A 25,640-nucleotide genomic window follows, 5' to 3' on the forward strand; every position below is an offset into this window, starting at 1 on the left:
AGTGGTCTTTCAGAATGGCTTGCTTCCACTTCATGCATCAGCCTGTCTGAAGCAAATTCAAGGTCATAGTCCTTAGGTTTGTGCCAGAGGCATACTTGGGAAGACAGTTCTGCAGAACCGAGTCCTATAAGCAGTGCCGGGTGGTAGATAGGGCACATCTGGGTTGGCAACCCTGTTCTGTCATGACCAGCATATGACATTGGTCCATTCACCTGAGGAACTTTGTTTCTCTCACCTCTGAGAAATAAAGTGGATCATACTGCCTCTACTTACCTTATAGAGTTATTAAAAGGATCAAAAAGGAAAATTTTAGTGAAACCACTTTGTAAATGGTAAAAGATTGTTCAGATGAAACCCTGAGCAAACTCTGAGCTCCAGATAAAAGTTAGGACTGGCTCTTAGGTACTTACTAACCACTGGCTTCCTGGACTCGGTGTGAAAAGCCTGTGGACAGGTGACAGTAGAGAAAATCCTGTCGACAGAAGGACTGGCTCAAGCAGGTGTCCACCCCAGACAAGGTGCTCAAAGTGGCCATGAACTTTGGAAAACCTGACCTACCTTAGGGCCTGGCACTGGCCAGATACTAACATGTGCCCAACATTACACAAGAGCTTTAGATCATCGATTCCATTATCATCCAGCACAGGATCTTCTTTTTTTTTTTTTTTTTTTTTGATGGAGCTTTTGTTTTTAATTGGAAAATTTCTATTTTGGACAAAATGAAATAAAATTAAGGTCTAAATAATTGCAGTAATTATGATTTCAAATGAGTCATGAATAGAGACAATCAATTTAATAAGTTTTATCTTGTAAAATATCTCTCAAAGAAATTCTTAATGGACAATGCACATACACATATATAAATTAATATTAACTACCACTTAAAATTTTGTATGATTGCAATCAATACCTTTAGAGTGAATATATTTTCAGTGATAAATAACATGGCTCATAGAAAAAAAAGGCAAAGAAATTTGTTACCAATTTTAAATTTATTAACCATAATATACTCCTTTGAAAAATACTGAAGGCATTTCTAGGAAAAAAGAAAAGTAAAACTATTGAAAGAACTGTATTTTTTTCTTCAAAATACTGATGACATAGTATTAGGACCAGGTTTGCTGAGTAACATCAAGCATAAGAAAATGTACCAATATAAATATGTTTTATAGGATTCAGTGTACATGAATATATGCAATTTTTATTTATAGAAATATTTTTATTTTCAAAAATTGTTTCTGAGTAGAACTATTTGATAAGTGTCGGCTCATCTGATTGGATTGAGATTTATCATGACTATGCTGAAAGGAAACTCCTCAACTTCAGTCACATGATTAGGGTAACTGTATAATTTGTCTTGCACACTAGGATACATTAGAGAGTAAAAGGGGTTGTTAAATTTGTAAGGACCTTCTTTATAATTCCCACTGAGGAAATGAAAGCTCGGGTGTTTAAATCACTAATGCTTGATCACACAGCTGTTACCAAACGTTCCCAGTTTTAAGAAACCATCCACTGGGGGACACGTCATCAATTTAATGACAGCTTTTCAGAAAGAAAGGGAACACTACACAATAAATATGTACATCAGTTGTAAGACACATGCCAGTTTCAGGACATTAAAATTTGTATGAGGAAAAAAAAGGGAGAGTCGTCATGCAAGAAATTCAGGAAATGACAAAATGAGTTTGACAAGCCTTCTGTTGGGTTTGACACCAAAGTGATGCATCATCCACAGCTCCACTCACCACCGGGGGAACATCCTGATGCCTGCATTTTCTGAAGTTTTGTAAACTGGCGATTTGACAGCCCTTTATTTGCTTTCTGAGAATGAGCACTTCCCTTTTCATAGTTAAGTCTGATAGATCTTGATTATTGCTGAAATGAATCAGAAACATTTTAGCATTTTTTCTTGGAATGTTCTGTCTTCCAACCTAGGGAACATTGCAATTTTATTTTAGCAGTAATTGACTTTTGCTGGAAAGTGAGAGAAAGTGGCAGCCTTTTCTTGTGGTCTTGGGTTTTCAAATATTTGCTAAAATATTTGTATCTATTGCTAGTCTTTCTGTCTTATTCTACTTCTTGCCTTTGTGTTTATCAGATTTTATAGATGTCAATGGCGGTGATATATTTTTTTAGATCTGAGTTTGTAGAAAGGAATTTAATAGAGAATGAGCCCCTTTCCTGCTAAATACAGACCCTCCCTAACTTTGACATATAACATGTTCCCAGGAACTATATTAAAGTCCAATATGCAAAAGTCAAAACACAGCATATTATAAGGGACGTTCTGTCCCCAGCAAGCCAAAATTGAGTAGCAAGAAGGTCATCATATATTGGAAATCACTGCATTTATTTTATTCTTGATATAACTTGTTATATGTCTGATCTGTTACCCTCTCTTGATACCTTTGAGGGTTTTAGATTAAGGAATCCCTAAATAGAGGAATGACAATGAAATAGAAGCATTTAGGACCACAGAAAGCATGAACCCAAGACCATTCTGGTGAGGACTAACATCCAGACCAGGAGGCTCTCCACAATGGCCCCTGCCATCTGTCTGTCTACCTGTACTCTTTGTCCTAGCATTCTAGCCAGCTTGCTTTTCTCAAGCGAGCCTTCTTGTTTCATAATGCTGTGCCTCTGTATATGCCATTCTGTCCATTTGGAATGTCCCCCACCCTATTTTGCCAACTGAGTGAGCATCTACTTATCCTATATGTTTCAGCTCAAATGTTGGCTCCTTTAATTTAGACCTTTCCTGACCTTTCCAGGTGAAATTGCCTACCTCCTCCATTGTGCCCTCACTAGATCGTGAATAGTTTATGATGTAATCTTTACATATATAATAGGTATATAATCTTCATTCCTTCTACTCATTTATGTAACTCTCCCCTCCTGTTAGATTGGAATATAGAGCTTGGAACTTAGCAAGTGCCCAATAACTGAAAGAAAGGGAAGTGGGGTTATGATGGGGGAAGAGATAGAAGGATGAATTTTTGGTGCTGTTCAACTTACAGTTTTTGGAATGAACCATTTAATCATAAGGGTCTTATGAATCTGTTCAGCATAAGGAAAGGAACAGAAGAGAATATTTTTTTTGTATCCCAATTTAGTATTTGGTTCAACTTGGAAAGCAAAAAAGTATTCTGAAGTCAAAAGAGACTACAAATGCAATGATCCCATACTTTATACCACTCCAGAATGTTGGGATAGTTTCATCCTCTAGTTCATCCTCCTTTCCACACCAATGGAGAAATAGAGGCTGAGAGATGAGAAGGGATTCATCCGCACTCAGGTAGTCACTTGCTGTCAGTCACACCTGAGTGCAGTCTACTGACCTCCCAACTATATGCTCAAGAATTTCACTGTACTTGACTGAACACTCTGTGTGAGTCCAACGTGGAAAATGTATCAGGATGGCTTCACAAATCAAAAACTACACAAGGGAGAATTGAGATTTCATTTTATCTCTACCAGTGGTTCCTGTAAGCTAAGGGTATTTTTCATTTAACTTGATCTGGTCTGCAGATCACACTAGTTGAACTCAGGTGGTAACTGGAAAATGGGCCTATTTGGTCACAGTAGGGAATTGGCCAGGGTTTCTGCTCTCATTAGTCTGGCTCCTGTCCTCAGCCTGGTCCACAGTTTCCAGGTTAGGAAAACATGAATCCCGTGACTCTCCTCTAGGGCAGTAAGAAAATGAATATAATAATTGGCATTCAGCAAACAAGGCAAAACAGCATTTGGAGTGGGGTGGTTAATTATCCTGCCAATTCTCTCTTGCTAGCTGAACCAGAGGCTGTTTGGAAAAATTGAATGGAAATATCATAGATTTAATGAGTGTCTTCCCTTATTATTTATTTCAGCATATTAATAAAGTTCATTTCTCATTGAATGTGAATACTTTAACAAAAGGGGAATGCTAGCTTGAAAATTAAATTTTGGAGTTGAAGATTGCAGCAACAGATGAAAAATAGGAAAATAAAATCCCATTTCATACTTAGGTCTTGTAAAATTCCCTTGTCCTAATAAAGAACCCATTTGCTTTACCACAGGCTATTTCCCAGGAATCTGTTTTGTCAAACAAGTGGGTGCTTTGAATGGAAATTATTAGCATGATTCCTCATTTGTTCTATGGCTGATTTCAAACAGTTACTTTTTCCTTTGTGTACTTACTACAAGGCAGAAAAGTAAGGTTTTTAAATTTGTTTTTGGGGGGGCAAGATGATGTTTGGAGAGTATCATTTATTTCTAAGAAACTAAACATTCAATTTATGGAAGTGTTAGAGCCTCAGTTTGTCCCTTGTCACATGGGCCAGCATCTTTCTTTTTTTTTTTTTTTTTTTTTTTTTTTTTTTTTTATAAATTTTTTATTTTTATTTTTATTTATTTATCATAGTCACAGAGAGAGAGAGAGGCAGAGACACAGGCAGAGGGAGAAGCAGGCTCCATGCACCAGGAGCCCGACGTGGGATTCGATCCCGGGTCTCCAGGATCGCGCCCTGGGCCAAAGGCAGGCACTAAACCGCTGCGCCACCCAGGGATCCCAGCATCTTTCTATGTTACAGCCCAAGGGTTGAAGTCAGGTGGCTTGGTACAATCTGCAAGTGGCGGAAGCAGGGGGAACTGTACTTCGGGGTGTACCTCTATGGAAAGTTTTGAGGAATTTTCGTTCACCATCCAAAACCCTGTGATTATGACTACTCCACTATAGCCAGAAAGAGCATAATTTTTCACTACATATAGAGGGAGCCAAACATACCTACAGCAAAGGGCACACTTTCCTGCTGGCACATTCTCTCAGTCAAAATTGAGAACCCAGTTCTCATACTTCCACACCTGTGTTTTCTGACATAGGCAGGCCCATCTTTGGATGCAGCTTGAGTGACACCCTCTCGAGGAACCGTGAGGGAAACAGTTCACTTGAGCTGGACTTAACCCTTCTTCATGACTGGAAGCCTGGAATTTCATGGTTCTCTGCAAACCCTTGTGGAATTCAGGGGATTGAAAGCCTAACACCAGGGACTCAGATATCCCCTTTTGTCTCCCTCTCCATCCAGTGCTCCAGAAACTGCAGCGGGGGCTTCCAGATCCGGGAGATTCAGTGCGTGGACAGCCGGGATCACCAGAGCCTGAGGCCATTTCACTGCCAGTTCCTGGCTGGCATTCCTCCCCCACTGAGCAGGAGCTGTAACGTGGAGCCCTGTGAGGAGTGGCAGGTGGAGCCCTGGAGCCAGGTATGGCCTCCAGATACATCATCCTCACAACTAGGCAGATGTAAACTGATGTGTTACCTTGTGAGTCTAGAAGTTAGTGAAGACCACATGTGCATCATGACAATGACTGGCCTCCATTCAGGGGCCCACCACTGTAAGGAGGAAGCCTAACGGGCCACCTTGAAGACTATGTTGTGTGCTTGCAACTGTGACAATTCAGTGTTTTATCACAAGCCAGTCTCCAAATGGATATACTGGGGAACTGGGGTCCATGTTGGGGAAATGTACACGGACCACTCTGATAAGACCCCAGTTAGGGTCTCACATGTCTCGGCTAGGCCTCTGCAGTTGAGCTGGGGGTCATGGCCAGATCCTTTCCACACACAGTGCATTTTACAGTTCCACCTCTCAGTTAAATGCCCAGATCACTGTTTACACAAATAGAAGGAAGTGTGTTTGTGCCTGTGTGTGTGTCCTCTGGTTTGTGAGGGCCCAGGCTCTGCTAGGTCTTGGTCCTACTTCAGCACACGAAAACAAAGTGACTGCTCTTCGGTGAAGTATGATAATCTCGTTTGCTACTAGGCAAATACCTCAACAGCTCCAAAAAAATCCTCCCACCCATATCCATGCGTGGTAGAAAGAAGAGAAAAAAAAGGAACCCAGCCTATTTTGAGTATGTCTATGGGCTGGGCATTTTGCCTACAATATTTGGCTTAATGCTCACAACAACCCGAATGGTAGGCTTTATTAATTCCATTGTATTGGTGAAGAAATTGAAATCTAGAAATTAAGAAACTTACATGAGTTCACACAACTAGAAAGTAAATTGTGGAATATTAGTTTAAGCCTAAGGCAGACTGCAGTGCTTGTGCTCTTTCTAACATAGGAATCAGCCCAATAGGCATTGAACAAAAAGTGAACTGAGGAGGAAGAGTGAATCGATAACTCTCTGAGGGGGAACCAAACCTTCCACATGCCCTGGAAAGGAAGGTGGTGAACCACAACTATTGGACACAGAGTTAGTATCAAAGCTTACAGAAGACTGAGCCCCCTAGAGCTACTTCCTGTCTACAGGGTCAAGAAGCCATGCTGATTCCTGAGGCTCCGGGCCAATACCTGGTGATTTCTGGGGTAGCAGCCACACTGTCCCTTCTCTCTCTTCCTTACCTGCTTAGCTCTAGAGCACATAAAGTTCCTGCTATTCCCATGCTCTGGACTTAAGCCTCCAAGTCCTCCATGTATGATGAGCCTGGTGACAGTTTTCAGAATCCAGGAATTTGCAGAGGAGCCTTGTCAGAGAAATGCCTTCTGTAGGTTTTTAAAGATGAACAATCAGATCTGTTTTATGATTATGAAAATGATATATTCTGGGAACCCCAATCAGGATCTGTTTCCTGAAGGGCTCCCACCCCCCTCCTCTCTGAAGTGGTACTCTGTTCCAAGCAAACCACACAGTTAGAAGACTTCCCTCTGAGGGAGCAGAGGAGATGGAAAATGCAGAAATCACTCAAGTATTTCTCTGGAGCTTTTGAGGGTCTGGACACCCTTAGGTGCTTTTCCTGACCACTCAAGATGCTGCTTTTCCTATACATACTATCTAACAGACTGCCATCATGAGAATACTGTGGGCCCCTTTGGCATGTCAGCCAGCCCAGACTCCCAGCTTGGAAGATGCATTTCAGCTGTGGGAATGTCTCAAACTTTAGCACACTTCAGAATCACCTGGAGTTTGTCAATACACAGATGGCTGGACCCCATCCCCCAAAGTGTCCAGTTTGAAGGTCTGGGGTGAGGCCTGAATTTTGCATTTTTAACAAGCACCCAGAAGATGCTGTGGTTGCCAGTCCAGAGACCAAACTTGGAGAATCACTAGTGTACACTTTCTTCACCTCCTTTCCTAGAGATTACATAGCCAGGTGGCCCTGAATATGTGCATGAGTGTAGGCACAGTGATCTCAAATGGGGGCTCCCTTTCCTTCTTTCCTCATATAGGGTTAAAAACATATAGAATAAATGGGAAAAATCCACATTGACCCTCAAACTTGGAATATTGAAGTCAATAGATTAGTTCTTTTATTGAGTGGAATGGGTTAATTACATGTATTTTCTCTGTTTTCTGTGGCACCACCACACATATTGTGCCTGATGTGATGGGTAGATATTGCCAACCATAATTATTTTGTTGTTACCATATCATAATTAAGATTTTTCAAAGTACTTCTCAAAGATTCTTGGTGGATAATGTAATTTCCTCCTAGAAGTCTTGTGAAAATGAGACAATAGATCTTATAAAATTATACTAGTGAGCAAAAACCTGACACATTTTAGAGTTGTATCCCTTTAGGAATCCAGCTTGTCATCTCAAATTTGTTTTGTGAGCATTACAGTCAGTGTATCAGACCCTGGGGCAAACCTATCAATTCCCCTTTTCTGAATATGGACAAATTAAATTCTAAAGCTTTTTGTAGTGGGAAGGGAAGACTGAATGCCATTTTAAAAGGAAATGAACAAAACTGTATTGCAAATACATGCTCTTTGTTTGGACCATTGGAGCTAATCATAATAAAATGTCTACATTTTACATTTGGTTTCTAGATACTTGTGCCAGAAGGCAGAAGGCAGTTTTGGGTGAGCATTAAAGAATGAGGTCAGGGAAGAATGTATAACATATTCATAGGATATATAATCTATTCAATAACATGATGTCTATTCTGCAATGACCACTTATTTAGGTTTTTAACCAAAATTCCTTCCTTGACATGCTGTTTTACTTTAAACTATGTGACATTTTTTTTCTTGTCTCCTCAGAATGTCCTTTATCAATTTCCTTCTTTCTCTTTAATTCTTGTTTCATCACTGTTATTTGGTCATTGCGAGTAACCTGGCACAGATGCTGCAGATTCCAGTGTAGTTACTGATATGCTTAAGAACACTGCATACAACAAAAATAATAAAAAGGTCTTCCCTTATCACTGAAAATGTCACCATGTGATTTTTACCTAAACTTGTCCCTGTTATATACCAGTGTTCCAGGTCCTGCGGAGGCGGAGTTCAGGAGCGAGCGGTGACTTGTCTGGGAGGTCTCTGTGACTGGACAAAAAGGCCCACGCCCACTGCGCCCTGCAACAGCCAGCCTTGCTGTCACTGGGCCACTGGGAACTGGGACCTGGTAAGAGTCAGTTATATTCTCTTCAATTTTTTTTAGCCTAGTGTTTGTTTTCTTTCTATTTCTTTTTTCATTTAATTTTAAAAATTTAATTTCAAATTTAATTTAATTTTAAAAATTCAATTTCAACTTGAGTACATAGTATACTCAGTGCTCATCACATCATGTGCCCTCCTTAATTCCTGTCACTCATCACCCAATTACCCCATCTCTCCACCAACTCCCCTTTGGCAACCCTCAGTTTGTTTCCTATAGTTAAGAAGGAACTTTTTAACTATATGCTTTTTCTCCCTCTCTGATTTTTCCCCATTCAGTTCCCCCTTCTTCCTTTGTGGTCTCTTGTACTATTTCTTATATTCCACATGTGAGTGAAACCATATGATAAATGTCTTTGTTCAATTGACTTATTTCACTCAGCATAATACCCTCCAGTTCTATCCATGTCAATATAAATGGTAGATATTCATCCTTTCTAATGGCTGAGTAAATATTCCATTGGGTATGAGTGTGTGTATGTATATATATATATATATATATATATCACTACTTCTTTATCCATTCATTTGTTAAAGGACATCTCAGCTCCTTCCACAGTTTGGTTATTGTGGACATTGCTGCTGTGAACAGTGGGGGTACAGGTATCCCATCGTTTCACTACCTCTGTATCTTTGGGGTAAATACCCAATAGTGCATTGCTGGGTTATAGGGTAGCTCTATTTTTAACTTCTTGAGGAACCTCCACACTGTTTTCCAGAGTGGCTGCACCAGCTTGCCTTCCCACCAACAGTGCAAGAGAGGTCCCCTTTCTCTACATCCTCGCCAACATTTGTTGTTTCCTGTCTTGTTAATTTTAGCCATTCTCATTGGTGTAAAGTGGTATCTCATTGTGGTTTTGATTTGTATCTTTTGATTTCAAAGGTAATATATATTAATTGTAAGCATATCCATTGATTTACAGGGTGTTTCTATATATTTTAATTCTAGTACTCTTCTGCAATTAATACCTCTAAGTCTGCTAAAAGTTGATCCTTAGCTAATCTGTGGTCAATGTTTATTGTCGAGCTCAGAAGAGAAAAGTCCAAGTACTTTCAAAAGAAAACAGATCAAATACCAATATTATCCTAGAGGCACAAAGCCCAAGGAAAGGGAATTTTGTATCCCAACACCTTGGATTCTGTGGCTTTTCCTGAAGCAAACAGAAGTTGAAATGCCCTGCAGCTTGAGGCTTAGCCTGATTTTGTGAGTTTCAGATCTTATCAACCTGCAGATCATTTTGTCAGATGGCCAGCCTGTTTGATGGAGAGACAAACAAAAAAATTAAGCTGTAATGAGGGAAAGATTTATTGTTGTCACAGAGTTTCCTTATTATATAAAGAACTGTATCAGTGACACTGAAAACAAAGAAAATTCTCCCATAGACAGATTGTACCATTCCTCTGATTTGTCATATCCTGGGTTCTCTAGAAAGTAGTCTTAAGGCCAAATCTAATACTGTATTAGGAAATACAAGGCCGAGGAGGTAGGGGTGATAGGAAAGAGGAAGGAAATAGGAAGGAGGGGAATCAACTATGAGGTTGGTATGTTACCAGACTGACCACTTGTCCTAACTCAGGAACAGCTGGTTGCTCACTCTCAAAAGAAGACCTTATAAAAGCTTCATGAACTACTGCCTCTTAAGGTCATTTATCCAGGGGCAGGAAGGGAGGAGATGATCTACTGGTTCCCATCTCTTAGGATTGGGTAAAAAGTCTCCTTACAGTTGGCTAATATCCCCTGTTGTCCTGGTTTATTCATCTGCGTGAGCATTGGGCAGGCCCCACTGTGTCTCATGCCTCAATAAGAAAAGCCCAGAGATAGAGGCAAGAGGCACACAGCATGGACATGGAAGGTTCAGGCCAGTGGGTTGTGCTTTCATGAAGCTGGCTACCACCCCAGCTGGGGCAGATCATAGGCCAATAGCTGGGAGTCTATTGTCATATACAAATCCCTCAACAACTACGAATATTTTTTAAAGTAGCTTGTTCTTGTATATTTTGATAGTTATAATGCAGGCCAGTGCAGTACTTTACCAAACATAATGCCCCAGATATTTTTAAGCTGCTATATCCTTAGTGATTCTCCTTGTTCATGGTGGTGTAGCTGCTCCCGCACAGCCATGATCAATTCACATACTGGCATGTACTCTTGAAAAAAGCTTCTGCTGCTACATCCAACTCAAGGTTGTGCTGGCCTCCAGTTATCACCCACTTGAATCCAGAAAGAACAAGATGATTCATTATTGCTAAACGAACATTGTACATTAATCATTTAGCCTGCAAAAAATAAAAAAATTTTCATAGCTTAGGAAAATGCCCAATAGACAAAGAAGAATGATGCCAGCCACTTCATTAGATAGAACACATAGTATTTTCTGTGAATTCCTTTTTTTCATTGGCATCTCTAATGCTGATTCATGATGATCACCAAAGGGGATACTAGTGTCAGGCCAAGCTTTTGTTTATGCATCCTGCTAAACTGTCTACTAGGGCTAGCACTGAGCTTTCACCCTGTCCCCATGGGTCGCGTGAACAATGGAAAATGTCATGTGCAATTCTATTTTTTTCCAAGTAAATGTAATTTAATTACTTTCTATTTGGGCATCTTACAATATCCCCCTTAGCAAATGACTTTATTTTCTGTTCACTAGAAATTTAGTTACTCCAAAACCAAGTTTCTTCATCCGTCATTGATTTCAGAACCTGAAAAGACTATACCCAACAAATAAAAATGTGTTTCAGGATTAGGCTCTTCAAAAATACCCTGGAATCCTGGATAATAATATAAGCATGTGACAAAATTACATGTGACCATTAGAAGAAAATAATTGACACAACATGAGCTATCATGAAAATGTTATAAATTTGGGCCCGTTCAGGAACTCAAAATTCCACAGAAGATTAATAACTACAGATGGACCTTTTAAGTCTATAATTTCCCTGAGGCTCTAGTACCTTATTATTCATTGTAAAGGAAAGCTGGATAATACTCTTTCTGGCAAGAAAGATAATGATAGCCCAGCAGATATTACGGTAATGATGTGTGAGGCATATCCTGCTTTTAGAGAAGTCAGCAATTGTCAAAAACAGCCCCCTTTGCCTATAAAAATGTAATCTGCTTTTCATTACAACACTTAGGTGTTATAAAATGAGGTTTTGTGTGGTTTTTGTTCTTTGATTTCCAGCACATTTTTTCAGTTATAGTCATGTCTGGAGTTAGAACAGAAAGCATTAAAATCAATGAAAAACTTAAAATACATAGACTGACCCAGCAGTTCTACCTGTAATAATTTAGCCCACAAATATACCATCAAACGTAATCCTAGATAATGATAAAGATATTCATTGTCATGTTGTCTGTAATAGCAATTTCTAAAAATAACCTAAAGTCCTCTGATAGAACTGGTCAATCTATTAATTTATTATAGTATAGCCCTTTTAAGAATGAGGTAGAACTATATTTATGAGTTGTAAAAATTTCTAACAACAGAAGTTCAAAATTTCATGAGAGAGAGAGAGAGAGAGAGAGAGGTAACTGCCTCTTGGAGGTAGACATGAGTTAAAGTTTCCTTGGAAGAGCCATGCATCAAAAATTCTTTGATTGTGCATATCAAAGAATAGGGGGCATGAAAGGTGGCTAACACCTACCAAGCCAGCCTTTGGAATTACTCTTGACCTCCAACACCTATCATTAAGTGAAAAAGGCAAATTATAGAGATCAAGTAACACATGTGGATAGATTGAACATATACATTTGCCTCTGTTCCCCAAACTGCATTAAACAGAAGACATAAAAAAGTAAAAGTGCCACAAATCCACAAAGAGGATAGGAGACAATACCAGAGAAGGAGTCAATACAACTTTAGAAGCCAGAAGCAGATAGCAAAACTTAGAATTGACTTAGTATGTCCAAGAAAGCTAAAAACTGTCCATAACAGAAATTTCCCAAGTACCCCTGAGGCAGCAGTGAGGGTGGGGAGGAATGGGAGTTGGTTGAAAGTTTGTAAGAGAGGCTTTTGGATCTTTAGGTATATCCGTCATCCTGAGAAGACCCTGAAGATCTTCTCATTGGAGAGGTAAATCAAGAGAGACCTTGGAATCAATCATAGTTGGTGGGGACAAAGGAGCTCATCTCACCAAAAATCAAGTGAAAATATACACAGTAAATAGTGTCCTCCTTTCCCCAACAGAGCTCCACAAAGGCAGGGAGACTGGATTAGTCTCAAGAGAAAAAAAAAACCCACAATAGATCTCTTCCTGACCACCTTATACAAAGCCATCCCTCAGTAACTGCCCTCCATGGAACTTCCAGTCAGCTCATAGGTATGTCATCTTAAGTCAATAGCCTAGGATTGCTGGACATTCGAGAAAATCTATCACACCAGGGACAAAATAACAAACAGAACAAAAGAAACTCCAAGGAATAGAGACCTTTAAAGAAACATCGAACTCACCCTCCCCAAAAAACTATGAGTAATCTCTTCAGAGAAACAAGAGACTATATAGTATCCATGACATAGCTTCCTAGTGCAGCTATATAAAAAGAATATAAGAAGAACCTAAGAGTTTTTATAATAGCAAAAGTAAAAAAGTAAGTAGGAATGGGAAAATAATGTGGAGAAATCTCTCAAGAAAAGGAGGACAAAGACAAAAAGAATTTATGATAAAAGGTAAGTAGAGGATCAGACCAGGAGATACAACATCGAAATAAGATTCCAGAAAAAGAGAATGGAGATGGAATAGAAATGAGGCAGTCAGGGCAGCCCTGGTGGCTTAGCAGTTTAGCGCCACCTTCAGCCCAGGGCCTGATCCTGGAGACCTGGGATCGAGTCCCGTATCAGGCTCCCTGCATGGAGCCTGTTTCTCCCTCTGCCTGTGTCTCTGCTGCTTCTCTCTCTCTCTGTCATTAATAAATTAAAAAAAAAAAAAAACTTAAAAAAAAAGGAATGAGGCAAAGAATTGATAGAAGAAAATTTTCCAGATTTGGAGAACATGAGTCTCCCACGCCCATTAAATGCTATAAGAAAAAGGAAAGTCAGGAGAGAGGAGGACCTGTTTCTACATCAGCAAAAGCAGAAAAAAAAATCTGACTCTACATGGTTGTTACCAGGATTGAACTCAAGGATATCTCCTGTGCACTTAGAACTGTGCTACCATATATCAATAGTAAGTCCAAGAAAATTATTCAGTGAAGATGCTTGCATTAGCTCTAAAACATCTATGGTTCCACCTCTTCATATTTTTCTATTCCATCCATGTTGGTTGAGTGGTAGCAACAACAGAGTTTTATAGCGTCCCACTGAAGAGAACCCTTGGTCTCTTGACAGGGCATCCAGGACTGAATGAGACTAGTGTGGAGCTTAGCTTAAGGTATGATCAATTCAGTTGCTCAGTAACCTTAGCACCTTAGCTGGGAGGTTATCAGCCCCATTTCTGTTTTGGGGAGCTCAATTCTGCACAAAGATTCCTTATTGTTGCTGGTTCCAAAGAAGTGAAACTGAGCATTAACAAACCCCAAACTCACAGTTTTACTACTGTTAACAAAACCCAAGTCAGCCACTGTGCTTCCTACTTAATCCTCCAATTAACTACAACACAAATTCATGCATCTTCTTTATCACAAGTCACTTTATTTATTTACTTACTTCTTTTTATCACGAGTCATTTTAATTGACTAATAAATGCAGGAGCAGTGACTTCTCTGCTTATTTTTGTGCTTGGCTTGGAATTAGTTCTTTCATCTTAATCTTCCCTGCCCAAGAGTAGTAGAAGGACTTCAACATCCAGGATCATTAAACCCTTATAAGCAGAAAGCAGGAAAGGAAATCATTTGTTCATTATCTAACAATGCTATTTTACAGAAAAAGAGAGAGGTTGAGTGAATGATCTAGGACAATATGCAGTAAGTGGAAAAGCCCATCTCTGGAATCTTGGTCCAGTACTCTTTATCAAATTCTGGCTTGATTAAGTTCCTTTGTTCTTGCCACTGTCCTCTGTTGGGCACTTTTATTTATTCGGGATCATCTCAGTAGCTATTTCTTACTGGTTTCTGCCCTCTGGGAGATTTTGATTATATAAGAAAGATATAGAAAACTTTTAGAAAACTAAAAGTAATAAAACATGATATAAATGTTAATCATTAGAGTATCTGTCCACAATAGCTGAAATATGGAAGCAACCCAAGTATCCATCGACAGATGAATGGATAAACGAAGTGTGGTATAAATGTACAATGGAATATTATTGCACCTTAAAAGAATTTCTGGTGCATGCTATAATGAGGAGGAACCTTGAAGACATTATGCTAATTGAATACACAAGGGCCAAAGGACAAATATTGTATGATTCCACTTATATGAGGTATCTGTAAGAGTCAAATTCATAGAGACAAAAAATATAATGGTGGTTGCCAGGAGGTAGGGGTGGGTAGGTGGGAGATGGGGCACTCTTATTTGATGGGTACAGAGTTTCAATTTGGAAATATGAAAAAAGTTCTAGAGATGGATAGAGGTGATGATTGCACAACAGTGAGAATGCACTTAAGGCTGTGGATGGTTAAAAAAAATGGTTAAAATGGTGAATTTTATGTGAATTTTATGTTTTATAGATATATACAATTAAAAGAATTTTTTTAAAGTATATGTCGTAAACTCAGACACATGTTCTTACATCCTCAGGAATCATAAGCTGCTTTCACAGGCCAGAGAACTTCCCTTCTGCTTCCCGGCAGCCACTTCAGGACATTGCAGTGTAATCTATGTGGCTTGAGGCCACACGTAGTCGAGCTGGGCCCGTTCCAAATTCTCTCTCCATTCTTCCATGGTTTTCCTCTCCCATTTCTCTTTCCTCAGGTCTGATTTTCAGCCCCAAATCAAAACTAGTTCAGAGAAACTGGATTTCTGAGGCACCGGGGCCTAGATACGAAATTTTGTTCTATTTTGCTTGTATTCAACCTTTGTCCACATTCTTCAGAGAGCCCAATAGTAAATTAAGCCAAATTCAACATCCAGCCAAATTCAACAGTCAGTATATCGACTCCTCCTGAATTCACATCTCCAAATTAGTAGTGCTTTCTTCTTGGGCTCCTTCAAAATGATCTCTGATAATCGAGACTTTCCCCTATTTGACCACAGTGACATTAGAGATGCTCTGCTGGAGTTCCTGTGGCGGTCCTGGGGAAGATTGGTGACTCTCCGTGCACCCCTCTCTTTCAGTGCACTGCTTCCTGTGGAGGTGGCTTTCAGAAGAGGACTGTTCATTGTGTCTCCTCAGAGGACAATGCAACTGAAGACAGATGCCGGTGTGATCATGAACCCAGACCTCCGGAATTCCAAAAATGCGGCCAGCAGGCCTGCGAGAAGAGTCCTGGTGGGTGAATGACATTGCCCAGTGGGGAGAGGGCTTTTCATGCATAAGGTGTCCTGCATGAATTGATTGTGGATAGTTTTCATCCCTTTTTTGAGCCAGGGATCTTGATGTGGAAGAGGCCAGCCATCTCCACTCAAAGCAAGCTATCAATTTGGAGAGGTTTGACAGTAATTCCTTGAAGGACTATCTCATCCATTTTCCTATCTCAAAGCACATTCACACTGATGTCATCCTATGCAGATGAGAATCACTTCTGCTTTTTCAAAGACTTCTGAGAGATGCTCCAGACTTTCTCAGGAAACCAATCAAGTAATGAACAGCCTTCTCTATCAATGCAGCACCACCACTGTCTTAGATCAGGTTCCACAGAAATAGCTCTGAAGTGCAAATTTGTGTGCAAGGGATTCATTTCAGAAATGCTCCCAAAGAAAACCATAAAGGGAATAGGGGAAACAAGACAGAAGAGGGCGAAGGCACCACCAGGCTGCTGCTTCAGTCTGCTCCCACAGGAGAGCTCCGGGGTGTAAGTTCTGTGTCAGAGCCATCTGCTCCTGAGGCCTGGGGGCTGGACTTCCACACTCCCACACTCCCACACTCCCACACTCCCACACTCCCACACTTTATAGCCATCTGTAAAGGGCTACCCCGGGAAGTGAATTTGCAGGTGTTAAAAGCTCTCTACATGGACAGACAAGCCAGCTCCAGTAGGCTATGTGGGCAGTTCTCTAAAAGGGCCAGGGTCTCTGAGTATTAGAGGCTAAAGAATAGGGATGGTGGGACTTAGAGGGATGAGGGGGAGGGGGTGACACCTGAAAATGGACCAGCAAATCTGAGGAGGGAGACTTGAACAGAGGAACATGACTGCTGTCTGCTACATTCAACTTCCACCTTCAGGAAGCATCCTAATTTGAATGATCTACGGTCACCATCATTTTAAGTGCGTTGTACTGTACAGCCTGGAAAGGTTAAGTGGCCTGTTCATGAATACAGGGTGGGCTGATTGCAGAGCCAGAGTGCCAAGCCAGTCTCCTTCTCCTCACATGCCCTTCCTCGGGGGTAGAAGGAATCCAGCTTTGGAATCACACAGCAATGCGTGTGTAACCCGCAGCAGCCTCTTTCTATGTGACCTTGGCAACTTATTTAATGCTCTGAGCCTTTCTCCTTTTGGAGATAAGGAGAATAATAACACAAGCCTGCAAAAGTTGTTGTGAAATTTTTAAATAGCAGGTATTAAGTGCATTTGAAAAGAAAAAAATATCTGTCAACAAACCAGTTCAGTTACCTTCTTTAGGCAACTTACTTCATTTCAGTAGACTACGGTTTTCTTATCTGTTTATGAATAGGTTGAAGCATGAATTCTAATGGCCATTCCACTGGTATTTGAGGCCTCATTGACATGTGAGGGTTTTTTTTAATTTTTATTAATTATTTATGATAGTCACAGAGAGAGAGAGAAGCAGAGACACAGGCAGAGGGAGAAGCAGGCTCCATGCACCGGGAGCCCGACGTGGGATTTGATCCTGGGTCTCCAGGATCACGCCCTGGGCCAAAGGCAGGCGCCAAACCGCTGCGCCACCCAGGGATCCCGACATGTGAGTTTTTAAAATTAAAAAGAGAGAGAAAGTTTTCAGGCAGGGAGAGAGAATTTTTTGATAGTTGACTTACATCTGTTACAGAGTGGAGAATGCCTCTTGTAGATATAGTCCCCAAATTGGGATTTAGAGGGTCAAGCTGAATTTACTCTGCCCCAATTAAAGAACCAACTAGTAGACATCATCAGCTATGCGAAAAACTCTTGAAAAACCAGCATTCTGGTGGTACAGGTGGTAGCCTTTTTCTGAAGATTCTTAAAGATGAGAGATAGTGAAGCCTGTGGTCCGTTAGTCTCTTCCTCACCTCCTTCCAAGAACTGAGAGGGCTGGCATTCAATGGAGACTGCCAACAGAGTTCACACCCTGAGAAGACTTTCCCTAGAGGTTGCTTGTTGACAAGTCATGCACTTAATCAGCAGATACTTGTTGGGCACTGACTGACTACATGTAAACATAAGGTCAAACAAGGAACAAAGCTGCAACCCAGTGACACTGACAAAGGAGGGAAGGATGTTACAAGAGCTCTTGGAAAGGGCATTGACCATAAACTGGAGAGAGCAGGGAAGGCCTGCAGAGGAAGTGAAGGATGAGTGGATGGCTCAAGCAGGAGGTTCCTGGAGAGGGTTTCCATTTCTGCAATATTCAGGAAGGATACAAGGTCATGGCACAGGAGTCCAACTCAAGTATGAAGGTCATGGGGAGTTAGGAATGGTAGGGCTGGAGGGGAAAGCTGGAGCTTGGGATGCATGCCGAGGAGTTTGGACTTTGTTCCCAGCGCAGAAGGAGCATTGAAGTATTCCAGATAGGGGTGAGAACATGAGAAAGTCATGCTGGCTGCCACGTGGAAGACAGACAAGGGAGCCCACTTTGGAGACTGCAGCTGTCCCCCAAGCCAGAGACGATGTGATATGAGCTAGGGTGGTAGGTGCACAGATATGGAGAAGGAAGTGGATTCAAGAGCTATCAGACAGGGAGACTTGGCAAGACTCTGTTCCTGAGAGAAGAGGAGGGAAGATGAGCCCAGATTTCTGACTTGGGCAGCTGAGCAGAGGAGGCTACAGTTCACTGAGACAGGACGCCCAGGAGTGGGTTTAGGAATGAAGAAGGGAAGTGAGTTCTGTTTGGGACATGTTTGTTGATGGGCCTATGAATCATTTAGGTAGGAATGCCCTGTGATTGGTTTTGTACATGGATGGGGAGGCTAGGCGGGTGAGCTAAGCTGGAAATTCTGAATGCAATACACTGAGGGAGAAAATGCTTTAGATGTGATTGTTATGTGCAACTTCTTTCTTGACCAAATTGCATTTGAGAGTGGCTATTGTTGACCTTACATGAAACTCAAAACACACACACACAGAAACTCAAAAAAAGCTACTACCTAGGGCTCATTTTCAGAATTGTGATTAATTTTTAGTTTTCTGGACTCTAGCTACTCAAAGTAGTGGTGGCACCTGGACTGGCTGCCTTGGCATCACCTGGGAGCTTATTAGAAATGTAGGATCTCAGGCCTCATCCTAGACCTACTGAATCAGAATCTGCATCTGAATGCGATCCCCAGGTGACTTGGGTATTTGAGAAGCCCCCTGTTCTAGATCAAGAAGCCAATTTGAGACCCTCTTCCTTTCATGTCATGTCATCACCTTCTATGATAACCACGTTTTTTAAAATGTTAAGGCTGTAGAACCCATCTATGTTGTGTTGATTTTTTTATAACTGAAGCAGCAATATAGTCTTGGTTGACCATGTCCAGTGCTATGGGCTGTTATTTTTAAATTCTACGTAGGTGGTCCTAACTGTGCTGGACAGTGCAATCTTCAATAATCAAAACCAGGTTAAATGACATTTTTTATCTTGAAATCTCACAACTGAGAAGATGATGACTAACAGTTGGCTGGCAATGGATGTAAATAGCAATGAATTGCACTCACTCACAATTACCAGGGCAACAAAAGTTAATTACTAGCTTCTCTTGAAGGCAAAGCCATGCTTACTCATATAGAAACAACATGAAGAGCAGCTTCAAGAAATTCCCTGGTTTTAAAAACTGACCAGCCACCCTTACACCTGTGCCCTCTAAAATGCTTTGAAAATAAATCATTCAGTGTCTGGATCTTGTCAGCCATCCCCCCATCACAGTTAACATATGCCCTGTGTCCCTCTCATAAGATCAGATACGAATTCCACGTCAGGTTTGCTTTCCTCTGGGCCATTTTACTTCCTTTAGATGCCAACTAAATTACTAATGATTTAAATTCTAAATCAGAACTACCATTTCTGTAGTAGACTGTAAAACCCTAAGTAGGTTAAAAAAATATTTTCAGAAATACTTACTGAGTATCAGTATATTCTAGTCATTGCATTCATCATGATTAAAAAACAAAGGCAAAACTCATGCACACCATTCCTGGGTTATTCTGTTCTGTTTTGTTTTCATTTAAGGAATAAAGGGTAGAGAAGGCAAGAAAAAGAATAAGGAGAGTAATAAAGACAGTACCTAGAACCAGAGTTGGTACAAATGAACATTTGAGTCAGCAAACTCTCTACTCAGAAATCTTCTTCCAGATAAATAAGATTTCAGGTTTTCATTTATTCAACAAATATAAGGGATCACAAGATATGTCTCAGACAAGTGCTGAAAGCTGAGGATACAGAAATGAGTGTGATACAGCCCCTGGCCTTGAGGAACCCAAACTCTTAGAGAAACTGTATTTGTCAGCAATACTGAAATTGTTGTTCAACTTTCTTTTGTGGGCAAAATATTACCCTTTCAACCTAGACACAGCTGACAACAAAGAAACAAGCATATAACTGTCCCTTTAAATTTCTAAGTTTGATTTCTGTTGAACCGGCAGAGACAAATTGGGATCTCCTCTCCAAGTCGCCCCTAATTATAAGCATTATGTGGGCTTCGGCTGGGATCCAGTCTGCTGATGAACACAACAAGCCTTCATTGTTTTATACTAATAAAGAGAACTGTGCAGTTAAGCCATGCCACAACGTTGGGCTCATGGTCATCGTCTAAATGAGCTGCTAAACACGGGCCTGGAACACAAGCTCCCAATTTAGGCCACCACTATCCTCTGCTCTTCCTACAAGTCCTCAAACGGGAGGACCCCAGGACCCAGCATGCTCGCCGGGCTCCAAGGACCCTTGAAAACCAGGGCTCATGATCTCATGGTTCCCAAGACCAGGCAAGAACACCAGGCGTCGTTGAGCCTCTGTCCACCCCGTAGGTGTCAACCTAACCTGACAATTGAGGGCTGTGTGTTGAGCAAAGGAAGATGTTCTCTTCAAGGAAGATCTGTCCATGTGACCCTCTCTTGGGTCTCTTGTGACCCTCAGTAACCAGTACAAGAGCTTCATTCTCTTGGTGGCAGAGTTTTAGAGGCACTGAAGCAACATTCAAATCCCAGCCACCATCTACATACCAGCTATGTGATGCTGGGCCAATTACTAAGCCTTTCCGGAACCCTCAGTTTTTAAAAGAATAGCTATACCTACAAGTACATTTCTACGTGGATCAAATGAGATAGTGTATATGAAGTACATTGCCTGGTATGTATATGATAAGGGCTTAATATGTTGTATTTCTGTTATTATCACTGTCATAGGGGAAGAGGTGCATTATCTTCCCAGGGCCACCATAACAGACTACCAAGAGATAAATAACTTAAAACAACAGTAATGTATTCTCACAGTTCTGGACGCCAGAAGTTCACAATCAAAGTCACGATAGGGCCATGCTCTCTGTCTTAGCTTCTGGTGGTTGCTAACAATCCCTGGTTTTCCTTGGCTTGTAGCTGAGTAACTTCAGTCTCTGCCTCTGTCATCACATGGCCAGTTTCCTTCTGATGTCAGTGTCATCCATGGCTTTCTCTTCACTGTGTGTACTTGTCTCTCCTCCTCTTCTCATAAAGACACTAGTCATGTTGGATTAAGGGCCCACCCTATTCTGGTAGGACCTCATTTTAATTTATATCATTATTACACCTTCAAAGAAATATTTCCATATAAGGTCCCATTTGCATGTACCAGTGATTGGGGACACTTAAACTTTAAAGGATGCAGTTCAGCCCACAACAGGTTAGGGCTTTGGGAGTCTCTAGGAAGAAGCCCTTTTTAGAATGGTAGACACCCTTGAGAGATCATACTCAAGCCTTAGCAGAAAAGGCTCACATTACCACTTGCAGAGCAGTTCAAGATAGAACATAGTACCATGTTTGAGCAAATATTACAGTAATAACGCAAGTTAAGAGCCTGAGACAGAAGGGATCCATGTGAGCCAGCATGGCCGAAAGAAGCTTCGTGAAGATATGGGATGCAAGCTGAGCTTTCACACTTCCTCCCTCCTTCCTTTCCTGAAGTAGCCCCAGAGCACTCACATACTCGTGGCAGAGAGGACATGGGACAGAGAGCCATGCCAGATGCACCTCTTCCAGCCACCATCCACAAGGGCTTCAGGAGATGCTGGCTAAGAAACTGGAGCAGACCTATTCCAAAGCCAGGAGCCTAGAAAGGAATCCTTGCCTTGTTCTGAACAGCAGCACACATGATGCATGGTCCAGACCCCACGGAGGATGCCAACCACTCTGGTGGAGCTATGGGAGATGAAGAGCCCAAATTCCTACTCCATGATAGGAATCTTTGGCTGAAACATGTACTCCTTCTGAAACAGAGCACCTAAGAAAATTTCCTGTGGGATTTTAGGAGAGATTGAATTTTATAATAGGCTTAAGAAGAGGCCTGAAGAAAAGAATCAGCAGTGAAGGCTTTTGGGGTTTGAGGAACATTGTGTGTTACCGATTCCCAAGTGCCATTAAAACATGCAAACAAAATAGAATTCTGATAGCTAGCAGAAGACATTTATCTCTTCACAAAACAAAACAAAACAAAACAAAAAACAAGATGGAGTCAAGGGAATGATGAGCCATGGGGAGATAAAAAGGTTTTGGGTTTTTTTGCTCTTTGGGTTTTTTTTTTTTTCCTTCATGACTTGAAGGGGAACAAAAGCATAAAGAGGAAAAAATATTATCACAGTTTTTGCATAAAAGGAATATTACCTCAATTTCTACTTTTACTGACAGTCCTATTTACAAAGGACAGCAGCCTGTTTGTGAAGAAGATTTTCTTCAAAATTATTCAAATCTTCTCTGTAAAGAAGAAAGAAAGGCAACCGGAGAGCTCTGAGAGGCACTCAGGCAAAATTTGAAACCATTTCACGATAGAGAAGAAAAATCAGCTCTTGGGGACCTTGTTGAATTTCTTCCAGGCCAAGAGCACGTGAACCAGTCCAGTCTGAGTACCACCCCTAGAATGTGGGTGTTGGTGGCCCCTGAGAAACTCCCTGCATCACGTATAAGGAAATCAGGGCCAAAGGAAAAACACGAGGGACTTACCTGCTTAGAGCTGTCAGAGTAGAACAAGGGTTAGAAGCCGGGTAGCTAACTGAACGCTTACTGTGGAATTACCTGTGGATCTTTATGCTTTCACCTACATGGTACATTCCTGGAGAGCAGTGATGACATTTTATGTATCTGAATCTTTTGCTCAGCTGAGCTCTGCTCAGAATACATTGGTTAGTTGGCTAGCTGGGTTATATTGTTTGGTGCTTTGAATGATATGATTGATAAAAGCGTAAGCTTTAGAGCCAAAACTGTCTCTGTTTAGCTCCGGCTATGCCACTTACCAGCTGGGTAACACTGTGCAGATTTTTAACTTCTGTAGGCTTTGCAGTCCTCGTTTGTATAATGGAAAGAAAGGCTCATAGTTACCTGATGGTGCTGCTGGGAAGATTAAGTGGAGCAATGCATGTGAAACATTGCATTCAACTATCACATGACAATACTGCAGAACCAAACACCTCTAAACTAAAGGCCTCAAAACTATAACCATGGGGATTTTACTCAGCGCCTGCAGGTCAGCTAAGGTTCAGCTAATCTGGCTTGGCCTTGGTTGGCCTTGGCTGCCAGCTGTAGGTTCAGTCTAGGTTCACTCCATGTGTCTCCCATCCTCTGTGGCCCACTAGCTGCATGAACCAGGTCCTTCTCATGATGACAGCAGAAGCTCATCAGGGCTGGCTCATCCTCCTGCATCTCCCAAGGCCCCGTAGGGATCATGTCTACTAATATCACATTGTCCAGAGCAAGTATTAAGCTGAAGCCAAAGTCAAGCAGTGGAGAAGTATTCACTACCCATCAGGCAGCCATGGCAAGGGTGGGGACGTCTATAACACTGTGACACAGGAGTGAAGAATTGTGACCACTAATTCAGTTTAGCACAAGTACTTTGCACAGTGTCTGATACATAATCAGTGTTTAGTGGATGTCAGCTACTATGAACTATTATGAAGGCTTCCTTGGGAGACATATAACATCTTCCATTAATAGAGATTGTGCTCATTCACTTACAAAGGATAATCTTTGTTTTTTGTTTGGTGTTTCTTATTTTTCTCTCCTTCCACAGATTTACTTTGCACCAAGGACAACTTATCAGCCAGTTTCTGCCAAACACTAAAATCCATGAAGAAATGCTCTGTGCCCACTGTGAGGGCTCAGTGCTGCCTCTCCTGTTCCCAGACACGCATCGTCCACACCCGAAGGCCAAGAAAGCCACAGTCGCTCAAAAACCCCAAAGGATTCTAAGTCTGAAGGAAGTCACCCCGCACCACGGAATGCAGCAGCCCACTGACTGACTCTCCCACGTTATAGCCCCAGGGACCACTTCACTGAGGTTTTTTGGGCCCAACTTTGGCTGAAAACAAAATTCACTGTGTTTTTTAGTCACAAAATGCCCTTGTAAAAGCCATGGGACTGAAGTGCCTGCTGCTCCTTGATAGGCAGGTGAGATATCCAGGAGGTTCAGGCAACTCCTGGGATGGGCTCCTGGGGAAAGGTGCCAAATTAGGTAAGTCAGTGACATGATGTCTTTTCCCCCTTAAAAATAAAAACAAAGGCACCAGATTTTTCCCAGACTGCCTCAGGAGTATCAGGAACTAGAACCACATGTATCCAGGGAACAAATAATTGTATCCATTTACCTTTGTGAAATCATCCTTTTTTTCCCTCCCTACTTGAGGAAGCTGCTGTTTCATATGTCAATGTCATGGGAAAGCATTCAGGAACATTCCTTTAATTCCCCCAGGCAGAGGGCCACTTTCTTCAGCCAGTACTCAACTGGGGCAGGGAGAGAGAGTGCTGGCTATATCACTCAGTCCCTATAGATGCGGTATCTGGACTGTTTAGATTCCTGTGCCTACTTAGAGACACAAGAATAAGAGGAAATCATCAGAAGCTGTAGGATTTAGTAAGGGTAAGGGATTTAGCTTAATTACATGGAAGACATTTATGACTCAAGGATAATTTCCATGAAAAACTCTTAAAGAGGAAATGAATAGAAATCAGTTTCTTCTGGTATAAGAAAAGAAACATGAACCTTTATTCTTCCCAGTTTCCTGCCAAATACCTTTCCTTTGGAGAAGAACAGATGAGTCTTCCTGTCTGACTTTTCCTTTCCAGCATGTTCCCTGCCTGAGTCAACTCAGAGGTCCAACTGTCTTTCCACTGCTGGGCGTTTACACAAACAGCTGCCATAGCCAGGTCCGTGGCTACAATACCTCCCCACCTACCCCTAGGATGGGAATGGAGCTCAAGATTTAAATATTTCAGAGGACCAGGTAAAATTCATTAAGTACAAGAACTTGATACAAACTTCTAGTCTTGAGAAAGAAAAAAAAAACAACTCAAAAGTGAGATAAACATGACCTACTCCCAGTACTCCCAATAGTTACTTTTGAAGGGGGAGCAGGTAAGTCAGGAGAGTCCAAAACAGTAAAATGAACATGCAAGTGCTTGTTCTTGATGTTCTTACCACCTATCAGGAGGCTGTGGTCTCAAATACAAGGCAATATCCTAGTTTCTAAGGGGAGGCATCTACATAAACTGAACCCAGACAGCAAGGATGGGTGGGTGGGTGGGCCTCAAGGGGAAGAAGTCTTCAGAACCAGCTCTTGACAGGGGGGAAGGCAGGGTTGTGGCCTTCATGTAAGGAGCAGCATATTAGACTCATGCGCAGGCCCAGCACAGTTACTACTCACCAGGAGCACAGTGTCCCGTAGCTCCCTTGAATTACCTACCCCTTCAGCAGAATGGTGCTATTGAAAAATGGTGCTAATATCTAGATGGTGGCAGGACGAGTATAAACCTATAGATACTTGTACGAGTGGGCAAGTCCATCTACAGCTGTTAGATGTGTAATGGTGTTG

The 25,640-nt window shown here is 41.4% G+C and overlaps 1 protein-coding gene across 1 annotated transcript in view; it reads left to right on the forward strand.

The window, feature by feature from the left end:
• ADAMTS12 (ADAM metallopeptidase with thrombospondin type 1 motif 12) overlaps nucleotides 1-25,177 on the forward strand; it is a 310,224-nt gene extending 285,047 nt beyond the window's left edge. The window contains exons 21-24 of the mRNA XM_077894289.1: nucleotides 5,064-5,240; nucleotides 8,245-8,388; nucleotides 15,635-15,788; nucleotides 23,843-25,177. Coding sequence (XP_077750415.1) covers nucleotides 5,064-5,240; nucleotides 8,245-8,388; nucleotides 15,635-15,788; nucleotides 23,843-24,021 — 654 coding nt within the window. The 3' untranslated portion in view covers nucleotides 24,022-25,177. The remainder of the gene's footprint in view (nucleotides 1-5,063; nucleotides 5,241-8,244; nucleotides 8,389-15,634; nucleotides 15,789-23,842) is intronic.
• The last annotated feature ends 463 nt before the right edge of the window (nucleotides 25,178-25,640 follow it).

Source organism: Canis aureus, chromosome 4 (assembly GCF_053574225.1).
Source record: "Canis aureus isolate CA01 chromosome 4, VMU_Caureus_v.1.0, whole genome shotgun sequence".
In the NCBI taxonomy this organism is placed as follows: Eukaryota; Metazoa; Chordata; class Mammalia; order Carnivora; family Canidae; genus Canis; species Canis aureus.